At 50.1% G+C, this 20,496-nt stretch overlaps 1 protein-coding gene and 1 non-coding gene across 7 annotated transcripts; both read right to left on the bottom strand.

The window, feature by feature from the left end:
• Positions 1 to 725: 725 nt before the first annotated feature.
• On the bottom strand, positions 726 to 20,061 carry RCC1 (regulator of chromosome condensation 1). Of its 6 annotated transcripts, none has more exons than XM_043909458.1 (11): positions 19,937 to 20,061; positions 11,349 to 11,430; positions 10,749 to 10,814; positions 9,266 to 9,453; positions 8,909 to 9,088; positions 8,003 to 8,099; positions 7,768 to 7,890; positions 6,453 to 6,608; positions 6,038 to 6,157; positions 5,538 to 5,690; positions 726 to 4,388 (listed from the first exon to the last, which is right to left on the bottom strand). In XM_043909458.1, exons 2-11 carry the CDS (start codon positions 11,419 to 11,421, stop codon positions 4,210 to 4,212), a joined length of 1,335 nt encoding a protein of 444 aa, XP_043765393.1. In that variant the 5' UTR covers positions 11,422 to 11,430; positions 19,937 to 20,061; the 3' UTR covers positions 726 to 4,209. The 6 variants fall into 6 exon arrangements, with proteins under 6 accessions (XP_043765393.1, XP_043765391.1, XP_043765394.1 ...); XM_043909456.1 differs by lacking the exon at positions 19,937 to 20,061 and adding an exon at positions 18,667 to 18,781; XM_043909459.1 differs by lacking the exon at positions 19,937 to 20,061 and adding an exon at positions 12,555 to 12,573.
• Positions 17,026 to 17,098, bottom strand: TRNAG-UCC. Its single transcript has one exon. It is a non-coding gene; the product is annotated as a tRNA-Gly (tRNA).
• Positions 20,062 to 20,496: the final 435 nt, after the last annotated feature.

The following is a 20,496-nucleotide window of genomic DNA, read 5'->3' as shown; positions in this document are numbered from 1 at the left end:
GAGGCCTTTGAATTATAACTGATAAATATTTACCACTATCTGCCAACCCCTCTGCTTTTTGCATACTATTTTTAAATTTTATTTTACATGTGGAAGATTTTTACATACTTAACTTAGAATGTAAGTTTTATCAGATAGGATTCCTTGTTTGCTGTTTCTAATCAAATTCCCACAAGAATGTCAGGGATGTGTTAGACATTTTTGTCAGCAAAGTAATGTCTTTGCTTTTTAATATGCTGTCTAGATTGGTCATGGCTTTTCTTCCAAGGAGCAAGTGTCTTTAATTTCACTGACAAAGGTCTGTATAGTCAAAGCTCTGGTTTTTCCAGTAGTCATGTATGGATGTGAGAGTTGGGCCATAAAGAAGGCTGAGTGCCAAAGAATCGATGTTTTTGAACTGTGTTGAACAGGACTCTCCTCAGTCCTTTGGACTGCAAGATCAAACCAGGCAGTCCTAAAGGAAATCAGTCCTGAATATTCATTGCAAGGACTCATGCACCTGATGTGAAGAACTGACTCATTGGAAAAGACCCTGATGCTAGGAAAAGTTGAAGGCGGAAGGGGACGACAGAGAACGAGATGGTTGGATGGCATCACCGACCCGATGGAGATGAATTTGAGCAAGCTCCAGAGGTTGGTAATAGACAAGGAAGCCTGGTGTGCTGCAGTCCATGGGGTTGCAGAGTCAGACACAACTGAGAGACTGAACCAAGACACTGGAAAAAAAAACTGATTTTATGTCAAACAATAAACAGCTGTCCCTTACCCCACCTATTCCTTATCCCAACTCCCAGCTCCTTGAGGCAACCACTTCCAAACCTTTTCCCTAAAATATGCATATTTCTAAATAATATACTTTAAAAGATAGTTTTATTTAATTTTTGACTGTCCTGGGTCTTTGTCGCCGTGCTGGCTTTTCTCTAGTGGGGAGTGGAGGTGGCTACGCTCTCGTTGTAGCGCACAGGCTCCTCACTGCGGTAGCTCCTCTTGCTGTGGAGCGCAGGCCCTAGGTCACGAGGGCTTCAGGAGTTGGGGCCACAGGACTCCAGAGCACAGGCTCCATAGTTGTGGTGGGGGCTTAGTTGCTCTGCAGTATGTGGGATCTTCCAGAATCAGGGATCAAACTGGTGTCTCCTGCATTGGCAGGCAGGTTCTTTACCACTGAGCCACCAGGGAAGCCCTCAATAATATAATTTCTATTCATTTGTAGTTTCAGATATTTTAGGGATGTCCCCTCAGACATACACACCTTTCCGTCTTCTGATTATAATTTGTTAAACCATTGAACAGCGACATTATAATGACTGTAAACAGTAGTTACAGCTGAGCCATACGTGGTGATTACATTTGTTTTGGGGTAACCAATCCAGGTTGGAGGAGGATAGGGAAAAGGTAAAACTTAAGAGTACTTGACACTTTTGAACGTAAAAAAGTAGATTTATACTTCCGATAGACTCTGACACTGAATTACTGCACAATACTTATACCAAAAAAGTAAGCATGGGAAAAACAAGGCAATTATGAACCACAGGGAATTCTGAAATGTGCAACGGTTGTAATAGCAAAGGCTTGTGGAGCCTCTACTTTGTACCTGATACCTTTCTAATATACGTAATTACCTACAGAGAGCGATATAACTGTTACATATAGTACATATCAGCGCTTCCCTGATGGCTCAGTTGGTAAAGAATCCGCCTGCAATGCAGGAGACCCCAGCTCGATTCCTGGGTTGGGAAGATGCACTGGAGAAGGGACAGGCTACCCACTCCAGTATTCTTGGGCTTCCCTCGTGGCTCAGCTGGTAAAGAATCCGCCTGCAATGTGGGAGACCTGGGTTCGATCCCTGGGTTGGGAAGATACCCTGGAGAAGGGAAAGGCCACCCACTCCAGTATTCTGGCCTGGCGAATTCCATAGACTGTATAGCCTATGGGGTCCCAAAGAATTGGACACGACTGAGTGACTTTCACTACAATACAAGGAAAAGAAAGGCAGCTTGATCTCAAGTTAGTCACTTGAACTCCCAGGGACATTTTCCTGAGGGACAGCAATTCCAACTTCACAAGGTTGATGTGAGGATGAAATGAGCTATTATTGTATGCAAAGTGCTCAGTACAGTGCCTGGCCCATTTAAATCCCAATTCACAAGAGTTGTTTTTAAGGAGAGGGTACTTTCAATCAGCTGGATGTCAAAAGGGAAAGCTTCAATAAATCTAATCCAAATGAACTTTTTTTGGGGGGCGGGGAGGGAAGAGCAGACACACAGTGCCTCTTTTACAATGAAAATATTAAAGTCGAAAGTTGTGATTTTTTCCCTTCTAACAAGTCAATTTCTAACCAGGACAGGACCTGCATTGAAACTAAAAGTTCAAGGAAAAAAACAATCACAGAATACATTTTAAGTTATTTTACATCATATTCATTTTTCCAAGAGTAGCTGACATCAAGAATCCTCCTGGTGCTAATAAAACTTCCCTGCTGTACATATATAGATCCCCCATATTAGCACTGTCCACTGTAACTTTCTGCAATTATAAAAAAGTTCTATAAATTTCTGAATTTGCATAGCCCCCAAGCCATAGGCACTAGCTGCTTTTGACTACTGAGGACTTGCAATGTGGCTAGTAAAATTGAGGAAGTTCATTTTACATTTTTACAAATTTAAATTAAATCTAAATAGCCACAAGTAGCTACTGACCACCATACTGGACAGGTCAGCTCTATGTGATTTGGTTGCTCAAATGCCTGTGAAAATCTACATCATTATGCGCAAGTTGTTATTGTGCAGTTAATCATGTTTAATCAGTTACACTAGCTTTTGAAATGATACATCGTTAAACTTAGTGTAAGTATCTCTAGAGCTGTATTGTACTCAAAAATCTTGGTTTCAAATTAGGATATTAAAAGATCCATCCCATGTCTCACATACTGTACAATATAATTTTTTAAAAATCCAGTGATTCTTGAAACATAAATACCTAACAAAAACCAATCAACTCTTTTTGATTTGTCTAGAACAGCCACTGTTCCATACAAAAAACAAAAACAAAACAACAAAAAATGAACAGCTGGCACATACCAGGACTTCTTGACATCACTGAAGTCCTAGTCTTCCCCAGGTCTACAGGCATGGGGTCATTTTGCCCTTCCCAACACAGCAGGTGCTCCCTTTTAAAAAAGCAGGGAGTGCGTAGAAAATAAGTGGCCTGTTTTATAAAACTCTAAATTTATTCAAAGTGTTAAAAGACTTCACTCTCCCCTCCAAAATACTTTACATTTAAAAAAAAGAAAATCAAAACCCTTTCCTGTTTTTTCAGCCACTGTACAAGCTGCTGTTGTCCTTTCTGGGGACCAGCCTCCACCCCTCCAACCCTCTTCCCCTTCCCTCCCTTCACTCTCAATATTGCTGTAGGTTTGTTTATAAAGCCCTCCTTCCCCTCTCCCCGCAAGTCTTGCCCTGTGGGCACAGCTACCTTTCCAGATTTCAGGCCCTTGGCTGCAGGTGAGGCAGCTGGATGGGGGAGACTGCAGACAAGGCCTAAAGGACAGAATGCTTTGTGCTTCTGGGAGAAAGGCTAATTGGCTTTTTTCTTGATCAAGCGGAGGAGCCCTGTTTTTGTTTTTGCCCCATGGGCACCTGTTCAGGGCCAAATATTTGGCTTGGGGTTGCCCGTGGCTGGGTAGCCCTGCCCCTTCTCCAGTTTCCCCCAGGCATAGGTCCATGACAGCTGGGTCTGACTGTACATTGTGTCCGCCTGTGGGTCGGGAAGGACGGGAAGAGTGGCAGAGGACTAGAGCAGGGCTCAATGGAGCCCGACTTCTCAGCGTATATGGGCACCCAACACGCAGGGGAGGAAGTTTTGGTTTTGGAGAAGCAAACCCAGGGTCAGCCAGGACCATGGGAAGATCTTTTAAGACCATGGGATGAGGGGGAAGGTCTGACCGCATGGCTGTGGGGTGAGCAATGTTCCTTCTGATAAAAACCCCTCTCCTCTCTTCCATCTATCCCACCCTCATCCTGTAGGTCCCAGGATGATTCCAGAAAAGAGGGGGGCACAAAGGGGAGAAGGGTTCTGTTCTGCTGATGAGGAAAAGGCAGGAGGTGACAGAGTACTTGGGGCTGGGAGAGGCCTGCTGGAGCACGCAGTCGTCACGGCTTCCCTGTTCCAAGAGGGAGGTTGTGGGGGCCGGGAACCAGGCCCTCAGAGGCTTCACCAGCTCTGCTCCTTGTCCTTGACTAGTAAGACTGTGTGCTGGCCCCCGCTGGACACAGTTAAGACCACACGGTTCTCCAGCTGTTTGCCTGTCATCTCCACGGGGCTCCAGGCATCTTCATCCTGTCCCGTGCCCAGCTGGTAGTTGGTGCCCATGCCCCAGGCAAAAACACGACCTACAGGGGAGAGAAACAGGGGCAGCTGTCTCGAGGATCCCCAGCCCCAGCTTTCTGCAGGGTGAGAAGCCTGGGACATGAGGGTGCCTTCTGGGGTTGGTCTGAGGCAGCCTGGCAATGTCCCAGCCTCAGAGAAGCTGGGAGGAGGCAAGGAGACGATGGACAAAAAAGAGCTTTGTCAACCAGAGACCACAGCTGTTATGCATCGACAGAGACTTCTCCCTGCTCCCAGGCAGAGGGTTCAAGGCCTCACAATGACTGGTCATTCCCCAAACCCTTACATCACCTCCATTCCCTGAACCACCTGCCTTTGAGACTATTCTAGACGTTCTCCTTTTCTCACCATTAAGGACTAAACCTTCAAGGTGCAGGAAAAGCCCCACTTCCTCAGGAACTCTTTCCAGATAGTCCCAGATCAAGCACCTCTGCCAGCCTGCTTTCTCAAGACCTCCAAGTCTGTTCCCCCAGGCTTTGGTGACCACTTGTCCACACCCTCCTCTGCTGTGCTTGCCAGGACCCCAACTACTAAGCTTTCTTTCTCCTAATGATATTGTAAGTACAACTCCCTGGGAAGCTGGCAGTTACTAGGTTGTATATAAAAAGGGTCACCAAGGTATAAAACGTGAAGGCATGCCTGTGTTAGGAGTCTGGAGACCTGGGTTCCAGTCCTTCTGCCTGTCCTTGCCTGTGTGTTCAGTTGTATCTGACTCTTCCTGACTCCATGGACTGTGACCCACCAGGCTCCTCTGTCCATGGACTTTCCAGGCAAGAATACTGGAGTGCATTGCCATTTCCTCCTCCAGGGGATCTTCCCCACCCAGGGATCAAACCTACGACTCCTGTATCTCCTGCGTTGGCAGGTAGAATCTTTACCACTGAGCCACCTGGGAAGCCTTGCCTATCTGGGCCTCAGTAATTAATATATCCCCTTGGCTACAACACATTAAAATAATTTTAATAATGTGTTTACCCACTTTACGTCATCGAAGCCTGAGCTTCTAACAACCAGGACAAGAATAACGTCATCACAAATACTGCTCTCCACATCTCAGTTCCATCGAATGGTGGGCAACGGAGCCTGCCAGGCACTGTGGTAAGAATCATGACCCCCAGGCCCCAACCAGACCGACTGTGGGCGGTCCCACTCACCATCCTTGGTCACAGCATACCCCACAGAGGCGCCACAAGCCACTGAGGAGACCGTGGGCAGCCTGGAGATGAGGGTGGGTACGCTCTTCTCCTCAGCACCTTCCCCAAGGCCCAGCCGCCCGTACTCAGCCCGGCCCAGGCTGTATGCTTTTCCTGTGGGAGGAGGGAGAGGGACGAATAGCAGAGGGCATGCTCCAGGTAGGCCAGGTGAGCACCCATATTCATGGGAGTGGGTCCCTCAATCCCAAGGTGGTGAGGAGATCTGCAGTGTCTCTCTCAGTGTGGAGGGAGGCCTGGGAGAACCTCCATAGGTCCCCACTGAACTCCCAGGTGGAAGACTCACCAGGATGCTGGCGAGTGGGGTGACCCTCATGGACCCACAATTAGCCCAATCCATGGAGCAGGCCCAGGTTCCAAGCACCGCTGTTAACAGAGTGGGGCCAGGCCTGTGCCCAGGGAACACCCCACCCCCACCCAGAGATGGATCGAGACCCCCCTACCTTCTGAATCCATGCAGACTGTATGGTGCTGGCCCCCAGAGAAGCCCACCCAGGACTTGGTGGAGTTCTTGAAGGATGTTAGGTTCTGAGGTATAAAACAAGATTCTGTGCCTTGGGTTCCTGGGGAGGGAAGGCCAGGATGGGGGTGTCAGGGGTGACACTGTCCAAGGAATTGCCTTCTTCATCCCCTCCCTCATCACATCCGCTCATCACAACTAGAAAAAGCCACAGTGCAGCAACGAAGACCCAGCACAACCAAAAATAAATAAATAAATAAATATTAAAAACAACAACAACTGAGGCTCTGAGAGGTTAGGTGACCCCCACACGGAGGGGGCACAATGAATGAGTGGTGGAGGCCAGACTGCAACCCAAGTCACTCTGGGCTACGCTGGATGATGGGCTTGGGACTCACCAAGTTGATGGTAGTTGGAGAGGCCGAAGCCATATACGTGGCCCTCAGAGGAGATGGCGAAGGTGAAGTAGGCACCGCAGAAGGCATCCTGGAATCTGACATGGCCCCGGCTTCCCCTGGATTTCAGCATCACACACTTGGGGACCAGGAGTCGTTCTGCAGGCAGAGAGGTCAGGGTCAGCAGCACACACACAGCCTCTCCTCTCTGCCCCATTGTGTCTCCTTCACTGCTGAAGCCCTCGCAGGGAGCCCAAGCAAGGACTCTTCTCCATAGAATACAGAAGAGGAAACTGAGGCCAACAGAGGCCAGGTGCCTCACTCAGACTCCCACAGCCATAGAGGTAACATTTACATGGAACTTACTGTGTGTCAGACAGCCTTCTATATGAACTCGGTTCACTTCACAACAACCCAGTGAGGCAGGTAGTTTAGAGATGAGGAAACTGTGTCTGGGGGCCCACGGCCAGTAAGGGGTAGAGCCAAGATTCAACTCTGAGGTAGTCTGGGGATTCCATAACTATCACTGCAGGTCCACCTGATGCAAGCCTGAACACAAGAGAATCCCTTCTGCCTTTGACCTTCAGCAGGGGGTGGCTTGCCAACTGGCCCCACCAGAGGAACCTAAGCTACCTACTGTTAGGGAAATTAAAATGGAGGTAGTCTTGTTCAGGCTTCAGAAGTAGGGAGCGGGCCTCTGACCGACATCTGACCTTGCCTGGACCCTGCTTGTACTACATGCCTACTTGTGAACACACCAATTGTTACCAGTAAGTCAAGTGGCACTTAAGAAAGGGAGTGGGTCCTGGAATTTCTTAAGCCCCTGGAGGTCTGGCCAACGCCCTGAGGTCAGACGAAATCTTATGATGCACAGGTGAAACCAACAGCATTTTGTTTGTGTGTGATGAGTGGTTTCTTTTGTTAACGAATCCTTTGAACCTAAACTGAAACTAAATCAGCAAAACACCTACCAAAGGGCTTCCCTGGTGGCTCAGTGGTAAAGAATCTGCCTGCCAGTGCAGGAAGCTTGGGCTCAATCCTTGATCCCAGAAGATCCCACATGCGGTAAGCTCACGAGCCACAACTACTGAGCCTGTGCTCTAGAGCTTGGGAGCCACAACTACTGAGCCCATGAGCTATGACTACTGAAGCCTGCGTGCCCTTGAGCCTGTGCTCTGCAACAAGAGAAGCCACTGTAATGAGAAGTTGAGTACCACGACTAGAGAGTAGCCCCCGCTTGCCACAACTAGAGAAAAGCACATGCAGCAATGAAGACCTAGCACAGACAAAAATAAATTAAAAACAAACAAACACCTACCAAGGCCCTGACGGCCACCACGATTGGCAAATAATTCAGGTACGCGGCCCAGTTGGCCCTGCTCCCCGGAGCCCAAAGTATAGAGGTCGCCATCAACTGTCAGCATCACCAAGTGGTCGTTTCCTAAGGGTGAGAAGAACGCAGGGGATGCCGGGCTTGGATATAAGGCCCAAGGCTGGGCCAGACCCAGAAGAAGGTTCTCCAACTCCTGCCCAGAGCGAGAACCCAGACTCACCTGAGGCCACCTTCACCACGGGCATACTCAGCTGCACCTGCAGAGGCACCATGCTCTTTTTCATGGGCTCCAAGAGCCCGATCACACCATTATTGTCCTGGAAGGGAGGGCGGGTCAGTTTTCAGCCAGCCCTGCCTGTCTCATACCAGCCAGATCCAGCTTTGCAGGCACCCCCAGAGCTGTGTGGTGAAGGGCACTGGTGCCAGGTGAGGATGGAGAGGGGGGCAGGAGCTAGGCCACATAGTGAAATACTCATGAGTGAAATCATGTGGTCTGTGATTTGCATTAAAATATCACAAAGGAGTTGGGGAATGGAAGGGAGTGAAAATCAAACAAGTTTGGTCATAAGCTGATAATTGTTCAGGCAAGTAAATAAGAGTTCAAAATAGCATTCTGATTACTCTTAGATGTTTGAAATTCTCCATTAAAAAGTGTTAAAAGAGCTCCAATGAGGAAATATCAGATTCCTTTATTTCTGACATTTCAAAATAAACTGAATAACAAAGTACCAAAACAATTTTAATGCTGATCTGCTGTTTAAACCACACTCTCCTGTCTTGAAAATTCTGAGATATGCCTCTGAGAAGTGTGGAAGGAGACTGGGAAGGGGACGGGGGAGGTTAAAAGGGAGGAGATGGGTCAGCAGGCTTCTTGGCTCAGCCAAAGACCAAAGGTATCCCTGACGCACCCCTTTTCCGTGACACAACATCATAACATCAGATTCATAGGAACAGTCAGTAGTGTGTACAGGCCTGGATGAAGAACCAGAAACCTGGGTCTGGGTCCAAGCTCTTCCCAAGGTCTCAATCTCTCCACAAGTACAACAAGGGCATGGAGATGGGGCCCCACCAGCTATATTTAATTCTGCTTACCAGCTCCACAGCCATCCTCCAGACCCAGTCTTACCCGGAAGGAGCCCCAGAGGAAGACACGGCCATCCTCGGTGAGGGCTGCTGTGTGACTGTCTCCTGCTGACACCTGTACCACCTTCTCTTGCAGGTCCACTTTCCCAGGGACCATCTCTGAGCCCTCCACTGACGTATCCCTTCCCAGAGCACCCTCGTCATTGCAGCCGAAGGAGTAGACCTGTGCAGAGGATGCCCCCATTAGTGCGAGGTCTGGCCTCTCAGTATCTTCATGTCTAGGCCACACCCTGCTTATCTAGCCAGCTCCATCTCTACAGAGTAATGCATATGGTTCAGAGCTCCTTCCCCAGGCCCCCCAGTCCCAGGTCCTGTCCCATCTGGTGCCACCCTGACCTACCTGGCCACTTTTGCTTAGGCACACAGTGTGCATGCCCCCAGCCTCAGCCTGCACGATGTCTTCTGGAATGGACACTAGGGCTGGCTTCTTCCTCTCCATCACATTCTCGCCCAGCCCCAGCTGGCCCACGTCGCCCTGGCCCAGTGTCAGCACCATACCTGGTTCTGTGCCGTGGGACCTATGGGAGACTGAGGGGTAAAGAAGATAGCCCCTAAGTGTGCACTATGACAAGAGAGAGGAGAGGCTGCTGCACAGGCTGTGGGATAACACAGACCTGGGTTCAAATCCGTGCCCTGCCACAGAACATTAGTCAGACTTCTCCAAGCCTAAGCGTCCTCATCTGTGAAACGATGGTAAGAAAAGTACCTATCTCACAGAATGTTTGTGAAGATTAAAAATTGAGCACATTAGAGACTTCCCTGGCAGTCCAGTGGTTAAGACCCTTCCAATAGAGGGGTGCGTAGGTTCAATCCCTGGTGGGGGAACTAAGATCCAACATGCCTCATACCCAAAAAAACAAAACAAAAAACAAGCAATACTGAAACAAATTCAATGAAGACTTTAAAATATGACTCACATAAAAAAAATTTTAATTTTAAATTAAAAACCAAAAAACCCCAGCACATTTTTTTTCCCTTTAAATCTGTATTTATTTATTTGGCTATGCTCGGTCCCAGTGCAACATGCAGGGTCCTTAGCTGTGGCCTGTGGGATATACTTCCCTGATGAGGAATGGAACCCTGGCTTCCTTCACTGGGAGCACAGAGTCTTAGCCACTGGACTACCAGGAAAGTGCCCACCCAAGCACATTATTAATGTGAGTGGAAGGAAATGGCAATAATATACTTGATACAGAGAAAAAAATCCAGGTGGGGAGGGGAAGCGGGGGCACAAGATAGCTTTTCTGATTGTCTGTTCTTGGTCAGGAACCAACTAATAGGGCATAATAACATCTAACAGTGCTTACTCTATGAATGTTAAATTGATTTGCAGCCCCACACATTATGCTATAGGCCTTCCATTTCAGGCTCCCATTTTATAGAAAAGGAGAACAGAGCCTCAGAGAGTGTCATAAGAGCTAATAAGAGTAGAGTTTGCAGTGAAACCAAACCGAGGAGGCCTACATGGTCAGAGCACAGTCCTTAGTCTCCATCCTCAGGCTGTGACTTAACCACTGGACATAGGCACACTGACCCCCACTCCACTTCTATTGGAGAGCAGACATGCAGAAGAGGAAAGGGAGGAGCAAGAGACCATACAGGCTTTTGCAAAGAGGTACGCGCCAATCAGCGTGCGGCGCTGGGCCATCCGCCGGCCAACGGGGGGCGGGGCCACCAGCACCCCGGACAGCCAATGGCGTCCAGCCCCTCCCCCTGGGGGTGTGGCCACGGCTGCCAGGTCGGCTGCAGCTGCGCAGAGGGCGCTCTGGGCAGGCAGCCACCTGGTCGGGCCTTCTGGTCAGGAGGGCACAGCCCGCAGGCACCTGGGGAGGAGCGGGCGCCTGGAACACGGCGGGAGGCAACGGCCCTCACTGCCTGGTTACGAGGGTCTGCAAAAGACAGACACTGTCTGAGTGTGGGTCCACACTCTCCCCACCCTCCCAGACTCGGGGTGGCTCTCCTCCCTGACTCCCTCCAGGGTCCCCGCAGAGAGGAGCCCAAAGGCACGTCTCTCGAATGCTAACCAGGACACGAGCTCATTTTCCTCATGGCAGCCCGGTGAGGTTGCCCGTTTTGAATGGGGTATTCTAAGTTCAGTAAGGTTAGTGATTTGCCAGTTATACAGCTAGAAAGTGGCAGAGCCAGGAGTGAACCCAGTCTGGAGGTCAGTGGTCTTAACTAGGCATTACTGCCTAGGGCAAAGCCTTAGGGTCTAGTTTTTCACCGGTACCTGAGGGCTTTTAAGCAAGTCTCTGCCCCTTTATCATTCCCAGAGGGTGGGAATCAGTGAGCTACAGGAGACCCTCATGGTGGGTGGAGTTCCTGGACTTTCTGGCCCCTCGGCTTCAAATCTCAGGGAGGAAGGAGCCCAGTACCAGATTCTGGGGATGCCAAGAGGCCACCCACACTAAGGGCCAACTTACCCTTCACCTTCTTGCTTTTGGGGAGGGCATCTTCTGGGGGAGACCTTCTCTTAGCTACACGCTTGGGTGGCATCTTCTTGTCCTGAAAAACCCAGGCAAAGACTCCATGTCAGGAATGGCTCTATTCAGGCAATATTTATCAAAAACCCTTAAAAAAGTGAAAAGAAATGCCTAGCAATTCCACTTCTCGGAATTTACCTGAGAAGAACCAAATAATAAATAAACCCAAATATTAAGTCCCACCTCTACTGTATTCTTCGTAACATTAAAAAAACAAAAACAACAAAAAATGGAACAACCCATGTACTTAGGAGTAGGGGATTGGCTAAATATGTGGCATACTGATGATAAAACAGTATGAAGCCATTAAAAGTGATGTTTTCAGAGATTTATTTACTGAATCATTGTCAAGTAACATAAGCAGACTAAAAAACAGGCTACCATCCTACTTGTGGAAAAGAAAAAGCATACACAGATAAAAATATGTGGAAGGAAATACATTCAATGTTAATAATGGTAACCTCTGGAAAATGGGATTATGGACAACTTTTACTTTTTTCTTTATATCTTAATCTAAGATACAAACAGCATGACATGTATTTTTAAATTTTATTATTAAAAAATTAAAACACTGAAGAACATTCAGTGAACATCACAACTCCACCCAACCCCAACATAACCACTAGTAAGTCTGGTGATACATTACTGTTATAATCAGACCACACAAACACACACTCACAGCTATATTTTCATTAAATAAAACCAAACCAGACGACTTTCTCAACCGCAGTCCAGTCATTAGGAACCTACCTGCCAATGCAGGGGACAGAGGTTCGATCCCTGGTGCAGGAAGACTCCACATGCTGTGGCAACTAAGCCCATGCACCACAACTACTCTGCCTGCATGCCCAAGAGCCCACGCTCACAACGAGAAACCACTGCAATAAGAAGCCCGTGCACAGCAACAGAGTAGCCCAGACTCACTGCAACTAGAGAAAGTCCGTAGGCAGTAATGAAAACCCAGCATAGCCAAAATTCAAATACATTTAAAAAACAAAACCATCTGTGCCCTTTGATCCAAAATGCCACCACTCCTAGGAGGAACCTGGCTTTCCTTTAAACCCATCCAACAAGAGAAAAACACTGCATATACACTCACACTATCATACAAACACCTGGTGTTACAAAAGGGGGAAAGGAAATCACCTCTGGGTGACATGAAGGGCTGTGGCAGCTCGCAGGATCCAGGGCAGCTGAGCCGTCGGTGCTGACTGCCTCCTTGCTTCAACTAACTGCTGTTGCCTTCTCACGGCCGCTGAGAACAGACACTCTGCCCTATTGTCTCAATTTCAACCCAGCCCAAATTGGGTCAAAAGCCCTTTTTCCTCCACATAAGCAGTTTCTGAAAGAAATCTTTACTGAGCCCTGGTTTTTAAGGTTATGAAAGACGGCTGTCTAAGCCTTAAGGCTCCCAAACTCTGTGATCCCTCTGAAACTGATAGCAGGGCCCAGGCAATTTGCAGCTATCCAGATGCAAAAGCGGTAGAGCAAGTGGTGGTTAAGAGGAGCCAGGCTATCTATGTACTCAGCTACTTTCTGGCTGTTTGACCTTGGACAAAGTTACTTAAGTCTCTTCACCATTCAGTTTCCTCCTCAGTAAAATGGGGATAGTAATTACTCAAAATCACTGTGGATGGTGAGTGCTGCCATGAAATGAAAGACCCTGATGCTGGAAAAGATTGAAGGCAAAAGGAGAAGGGGGCGGGAGAAGATGAGATGGTTAGATAGCATCACTGACTCAGTTCAGTTCAGTTGTTCAGTCATGTCCATCCCTTTGCAACACCATGGACTGCAGCACACCAGGCCTCCCTGTCCATCACCAACTCCTGGAGCTTACTCAAACTCATGTCCACTGAGTCAGTGATGCCATCCAACCAACCATCTCATCCTCTGTCGTCCCCTTCTCCTCCCGCCTACAATCTTTCCCAGTGTCAGGGTCTTTTCAAATGAGTCAGCTCTTCACATCAGGTGGCCAAAGTATTGGAGTTTCAGCTTCAACATCACTCCTCCCAATGAATATTCAGGACTGATTTCTTTTAGGATGGACTGGCTGGATCTCCTTGCAATCCAAGGGACTCTCAAGAGTCTTCTCCAACACCACAGTTCAAAAGCATCAATTCTTTGGCACTCAGCTTTCTTTATAGTCCAACTCTCACGTCCGTACACGACTACTGGAAAAACCATAGCCTTGACTAGACAGACCTTTGTTGGCAAAGTAATGTCTCTGCTTTTTAATATGCTGTCTAGGTTGGTCATAACTTTTCTTCCAAGGAGTAAACGTCTTTTAACTTCATGGCTGCAGTCACCATCTGCAGTGATTTTGGAGCCCCCAAAATAAAGTCTGCCACTGTTTTCACATCTATTTGCCATGAAGTGATGGGACCAGAAGCCATGATCTTAGTTTTCTGAATGTTGAGCTTTAAGCCAACTTTTTCACTCTCCTCTTTCACTTTCATCAAGAGGCTCTTTAGTTCTTCTTCGCTTTCTGCCGTAAGGGTGGTGTCACTGACTCAATGGACATAAATTTCAGCAAACTCCGAGAGAGAGTGGAGGACAGAGGAGCCGGGCGTGCTGCAGTCCATGAGGCTGCAAAGAGACATGACTGAGCAACTGAACAACAATAGTACCTACACCTTGTTATGACTATGACTAAATGAGCTAATACTGTAAAAGTAATTACAGGGTGGTTCGATCTCTGGGTCGGGAAGATCAACTGGAGGAGGGCATGGCAACTCACTCCAGTATTCTTGCCTGGAGAATCCCATGGACAAAGGCGCCTGGTGGGCTACAGTCCATGGAGTCGCAAAGAATCAGACATGACTGAAGCGACTTAGCATGCACACATACAATTACAGGGGAGGGGAGGGGCTCAATAATCAATGCTGGTGTTTAAACATCTAGGGTCTGTTTCAGGTGATGCTTGGGCACAGCTAATCTAATCTTACCACCTCCCCTCCATTTTATAGAAAAGGGATGGAGACTTTAACCAAGGCTATAAATGGCAAGAGAATTCTAAGAACCCTTCTTAGGCTCTACTGTGGGCCTAAATAGCACCTCATCCTTCCTTCCTTCCAGTAGGTCCTAGAGCCTCAGCCTCTCTAGCTCCCCGTTCCATGGTGTATGAACATGAGGTCAACAGCCTGGAACCTCCAGGCACATTTCTGCTGGCTACCCTGGGGGAGGACAACAAAGTGCCGAAGACAAGGAAGTAGCCAAAGGCCTGGAATGCCCCAAGGCTGTGTGGGCTGAGCCTCTGCAGGTTGAGCTTCTGCAGGCTGAGACTGGCCCAGTTTTGACTTTGTTGAGGTGGCAGTTCTGTGTTTCACGCAACTTTCATTCTCCGAGGGCAGCACTCCTCGCCTCCAACCGGCCTCTTTGAGACCTGTCTTCCCACACTAGAAATGCACCTTCACTGGGATCAGTTCAGTTGTGCAGTGTGGTGTGATGAATAGGCAAGGTGATATAGTAGGAATATTCCAGGGACACAACAATGTAAATGTATTTAATGCCACTGAACCATGTACTGTTAAAAATGGCTACAATGGTAAATTTTATGTTATGTATAGTTTATCACAATAAAAAAAAAAAAGAGAGTAACTGGGATAGGGGAGGAGATATAGGTCAGATAGGTGACATCTGGGCTAAGACTTGAAATACTAGGCAGAGAAAGCCAGCAGGGGAAGGCCTGGACAAAAGCATGTGATGTGCTCAGGAACCTGGGGAGGCCAGCAGGGCTGCAGCTGGACAGTGATGGATCAGAGGCACACGGGGAGCAGGGAACAGGTTGTACAAGGCCTAGTAGGGAAAACAGACAAGCGTTAAGAAGACTGTCTCATTAACAATTGTTCTGGAAGGGACTGGAAGAGGAGGCGATTGCAGGCATCCAAATGAGAGAAGTTGGTGACATGATTTGGTCTGAGGCAACAAAGGAAAATACACAATTTAGGAGACAAGCTTGCTTTGCCAGTGGATTAGATGTAGGGAATGAGGGTGGGGGAGGAACTCAGAATGACTTTTTCATCCTAAAATATCCAGGGGATCCTGGGCAGGGCCCCCTTGATCCCCCTATGAACTTGGCCCAACACAAGGACTCCCAGGCTTTGGCTTAAGTAACTAGGTAGATGGTAGACTTCAGTTACTGAGAAGACTGGGGGACAGACTGACAGGAGAGACCAGGAGGCCCACCTCGCCAGGCGTTTTTGTCAAGTGTGAAGTGTGCGGGAGCTGACCGAGAAGGGATCTTAAGGTGGCAAAGCTGGATGGGTTAAGGAGTGTGGGATACACCAGGGACCCACTCTTTCCAGTAAACAGCTCCTAACCCTTGGCCAGGTTGGCCGCGGTTCACTGGGTCTGGGGCCCTGTTCCGCCAAAGGCATATTGGCCCCGTCAGCTCATCAGAATGACCTGCAGCCGTCAGCTCTGCTGGGGAGGGAGACTGAGAAGGAGCTTGGAAAAGTACTCACAAGAAGTTAAGTGAAAAAACAAAACAAAACAGGAAACAGAATGGTATCAGCACATCAGTGCTGCTGTTGGGTTGACCTATGGGAAAGGCCTGGAGTGGAGACAGAAAAACAAAGATTATAGGAGGTATTCGGTGTCATGGATCATTAACCAAAAAAAAAACAAACATGTTATTCTGCTAGACACTCATGATCTTTTTTAAAAGACCTCCAGGGTCTGGTACTGACACAACTTCTGGCCTCACCTTATCTGTCACACCCTCCCTTCTCATAATCTTAGACTGCTTACTCTTCTCTCCATACCAAGTGCATCTCCATCTCACTCCAGCCCTATCCTACTGCAAGAACTTCTACTCAAAGTTGCCTCCATTGGTACACTACCTCAGATCCCTCTCTCAATCCTAAAGGAATCATAATCATTTAACCAATCTGCTTCTTCAGATGAGTCTCTTTGGGGCACTGGCCACACCTACCCTCTAACAACCTTTAACTTCTTGCAACAACCTGAAGAGGGCTCTGTCACTCTTATTTAACAGCTGAGGGAACCGAGGCGCAGAGAAGTAGGTTTACTTGTTTAAGCTGGCACAGCCAGAAAAGAAAGCCAGGAATGGAATCCAGGTATATCTGATAATTAAAAGAAAAAGAACGGTTGGCTAAAGGCAGGTCATGATCCAGGCAGTGATCGAGGCAGCCTGGACAAGGCTCCCCAGGATTCCCTATGAACCTGGCCAAAGGCAAGGAGCAGAGGGTGGGAGCCTGCTGAAAGGGACAAGACGGTGGATGAGAGCAAAGGGGAGACACGGAAGCAGTGAGGGCCTGGGAGAGTGGGCCAGGTGGGCAACAGATCTGCTGAAGCACATGTGGAAGGACTGACCACAAGCACAGCTCCATGCCGCGGTGCAGAGCGCACTGGCTCTCAAGTCCAGCCCACCTGAGTCCCCTTTGGGACTCCTCAAAGGGAGGACTCCAGGCACTGCAGTGTCTATGAGCAATCCCAGAGGCAACTCGGGGGATGAGGGGGCACCTTCTAAAAGGTGGAGCCCTGTACCCATGACCCACATGCATGTTTTCTACCGCACAAGTCAGTCCTTTGGACAGACTTCCTCTCTAACCACTCTGGGTGTGTTTTATTTATTTATTTATTTTATTTTTCTTAGTTCCTTGACCAGGGATTGAACCTGTGCCCTCTACAATGGAAATGTGGCGTCTTAACCACTGGACCACCAGGGAAGTCCCTGGGTGTGTTTTCTTAACTAGACATCGAGAGTCTGGGCTGGGTATAAGTCCTAGTCTTGTCCCCACCCGTCACTCCCCAACAGACAAACACAGCTTCCATCTTCAAGGAGTTCACAGTCTGGAAGAAGCGTGTGATACAATCTCAATAAGTCAAATACAGAGTTAACTTCCACTAACAGACTCCTAAGGTGAAGAACTGATGCTTTCCAATTATGGTGCTGAAGACGACCCTCAAGAGTCCTGTGGACTACAAGGAGATCAAACCAGTCCATCCTAAAGGAGATCAACCCTGAATATTCATTGGAAGGACTGATGCTGACGCTGAAGCTCCAATACTTTGGGCACCCAATGCAAAGAGCTGGCTCACTGGAAAAGACATTGATGTTGGGAAAGATTGAAGGCAGGAGGAGAAGAGGGCAGCAGAGGATGAGATGGTTAGACAGCAACACAGACACAATGGAAATGAATGTGAGCAAACTCTGGGAGATGGCGGAGGACAGAAGGGCCTGGTGTGCTGCAATCCATGGGGTTACCGAGTCGGACATGACTTAGCGACTGAACAATAACGTGTGCCAGTCAATCCTGGAATACTCACACTCTGCCCTCAGAGGTGTGTGATCATCCTGGCTTTACAGACATGAAAGTGAAGGCTCAGGGGATGACAGCCCAGGTCTGCCGACCACTCCCCACCAGGACCAGAGCATCCCCCCATCCCCACTTCTCCCTGGGCCTGTTTCTTCATTTGGTAGACTAGACAGTCTACCAGGGCCCTTGTGTTCCTGCTGTGACCCCCTGTGACCTCATCTCTGCAAAGGGAGACAGTGATCTCTCCAACCACAGCAGCTGTCCCCACCCAGTCACCCCAATGTCAGGAGGCAGACACTTGCCAGACGCAAGGGCTGAAGAATCTCTTTGTGAGGAAAGTCCCCTGGGAGGGAAGGGAGGAGAGAGGTTCTGTTTGTCTGTCAACAAACACTGGGGGAGCAACTCCTTCCTGCCTGATGTCAGGCACAGAGCTGGTAGACCTCACCCAAGAGATCCTTATCACGATCCCCCTTCAATACAGAGGGGCTTGTGGTGGTTTAAGCTGCTAAGCTGTATCCGATTCTTGGTGATCCCATGGACTGTAGCCTGCCAGACTCCTCCGTCCATGGGATTTTCCAGGCAGGAATACTGGAGTGGGCTGCTATTTCCTTCTCCAGGGGATCTTGCCCATCCAGGGATCAAACCTGGGTCTCCTCCATCACAGGCAGATTCTCAACCAACGGAGCTACCAGGGAAGTCCAAAAATACAGAGGGGAGCCTAGGCTTATGTGCATTCATTTATTCCAGCAGAATGAGGCTACACCTTACCCCTGGTTTTAGAACCACAGCTTTACAGGACACTAGTAACTCTCTTACCTTCATCTTACAGGTAAGGACAAGGCCCAGGGGGATTAGGTGGATGGCCCAGGGGTTAGTTGGATGGCCCAGGGGTAGCCAGCTAGGAAGTTGCAAAGCTGAACAGGATTCCTGCTCTTGGGATGGCTTCCCAACAAAAGCATGGAGAACTCCTAGTTTACCTTTCCAGACTCCACTCTGATGTCCTTCGGTAAAACCGTCGCTGCCTTCTCCGCCCCCAGCACTAGCACTCCAGACCTTCGGAGACCCAGCCCCTGCTCGATCATCTTGCTCTTCTTTTCCTGGTACCCTGTGCGCCAGTCAGACTTAAACACCGTGGTACCTCTGATGACAACACTCAACCACGCCTTCCTGTGTTTGCACGTGCTGTGTTCCCAGCCTGGATCACCAGAAACCCTCCACCCTCCGTCCGCCTGAATAATTCCTCTGTTCCTTCAAAACCGTGGCCAAGAGTCACCTCGGCTGGAAAGCCATCCCTCATCCTCCTGCCCAGGCTTGGGTGAACGTCCGAGTTCCCCATCCACACTCCCTACACTCGACTTCTGCTATAGGCACTCAAGTAACACTTGGAGCACCTTGGTTAATAACGGCCAGGAGCAGCGAGCGCCCCGGCTCCATGGGCACACCTTGGGGATCATCCTGGACAGTAACTGTGGCCCCACATGGGCCTCCCCAGGGGAGGCAGGGAGCTCGATCACGGCCACCCGGGGCCCTTTCACCATTTTCCCCAGCTCTGCACGCGCGACACGGAGGAGACCGCCAGCGACTAAATCTGCTGACAGATGAGTTGATGCGGAGTTCCCGGCACACCTCTGCCACCGGTCAACAGTCGTGGCGGTGCCTGTTGACGCTGAGATTTCGCTCCCTATGCAGACCCTCGGCAGCCTACCCTCGAGCTCCTCGAGCCGACCCTCGCCGGGCGGGATTCCCACCCCGCTCCGCAAACCGCATTCTTCAAACCAGTGCTGGACTTTTAAAAATCACTTTCCCACTCCGGAAACGCCGCACCGCCGGGGCGCTCACCCCGGCCCGGGAGGCGCGCGGCTTTACGCACCGCGGGCGCCGAGGTCACTGAGGCCGCGCGCAAAACCCCGGCCGGCCGCGCTCGGGCCGTTTGAATCTCCCGCCCCCGCTGGCGGCGCGGGCCGGGCGTGCGAGGCGCGGCGGCGGAGGGGCCGCGCGGCCCTCGCTCGGGCGAGGCGGGGCCCGGGCGGGCGGGCTGGCTCCAGGGCGCCCCGCGGGGCCGCAGACCGGCTCGCCCGCACCCGCGCCTCCCAGCCGCGCTGGCTTCACGTGGGGCCGGCACCGCGCCACACGGACGCGCGCGGGCAACGGCCCCGGCCGGTCGCCGCCAGCCGGCGCCCCCGGGCTGTGCCCGCCCCGCGCGCCGCCCCCCGCCCCGACCCTCCGTGCGTGACTAGCGCGACCTACCTCGCTGCAGGTCCGCCACAAGGAACTCCTCCGCTCGCCGGCCCGGCCGCGAACTGCCCCAGAGCATGCGCTCTGCGGGCCTCCGGCCCCGACCCCGGGCCAGAAAAGAAAACAAAGAGCCCGGCGCCCCCTGGCGGCCGCCCCGGGAGGTGCCGGTGGCGCGATCCGGCTGAGGCGCTCGCCACCAGGCTCTTTCCGCCCTGGCCCGGGGTTACAGAGCGGGTGTGTGTTTTGAAGACCCTAAACTGGAACCAGTGGACTGACAACCAGAAAGACTGCTTGAAATCAGGGTTTGTCTGGGAAAAAATATGGTATGGGAGGGACGGTACGGATAAAAGAGACACTGATCGTCCCTGCTCTCAAGGGGCTTTCCGTCAGAGAAAGATGAGAAGTCATAGACTATCGACAGCTACTCAGGGCCGTGACAAGGGCTGTTGTGACAAGGGTACGCACAGGGCTACCCAGCTCAGCTGGAACTCAAGGAAGGCTGTCCAGGTTAAGCCCAAGAGGGCGGGGCATCCCAGGAGAAGCATCCTTGCGAGGACAGGGAGCGATGAGAG

Source organism: Cervus elaphus, chromosome 8 (genome assembly GCF_910594005.1).
Source record: "Cervus elaphus chromosome 8, mCerEla1.1, whole genome shotgun sequence".
In the NCBI taxonomy this organism is placed as follows: domain Eukaryota; kingdom Metazoa; phylum Chordata; class Mammalia; order Artiodactyla; family Cervidae; genus Cervus; species Cervus elaphus.
Note: the sequence above shows the minus strand (reverse complement) of the source record. Positions and strands in the feature narration are given on the sequence as shown.

Bases quoted from the DNA above. Each gene is read 5' to 3' on its own strand.
- RCC1 (XM_043909456.1), bottom strand. From the start codon at position 18,771: ATGATCGAGCAGGGGCTGGGTCTCCGAAGGTCTGGAGTGCTAGTGCTG. The intron at 11,431-18,666 runs GTAAACTAGGAG...TGGGTTTTTCAG, and splicing joins TCAGAGTGGAGTCTGGAAAG to GACAAGAAGATGCCACCCAA. The intron at 8,100-8,908 runs GTAAGACTGGGT...CCTCCCTTCCAG, and splicing joins TCCTCTGGGGCTCCTTCCGG to GACAATAATGGTGTGATCGG.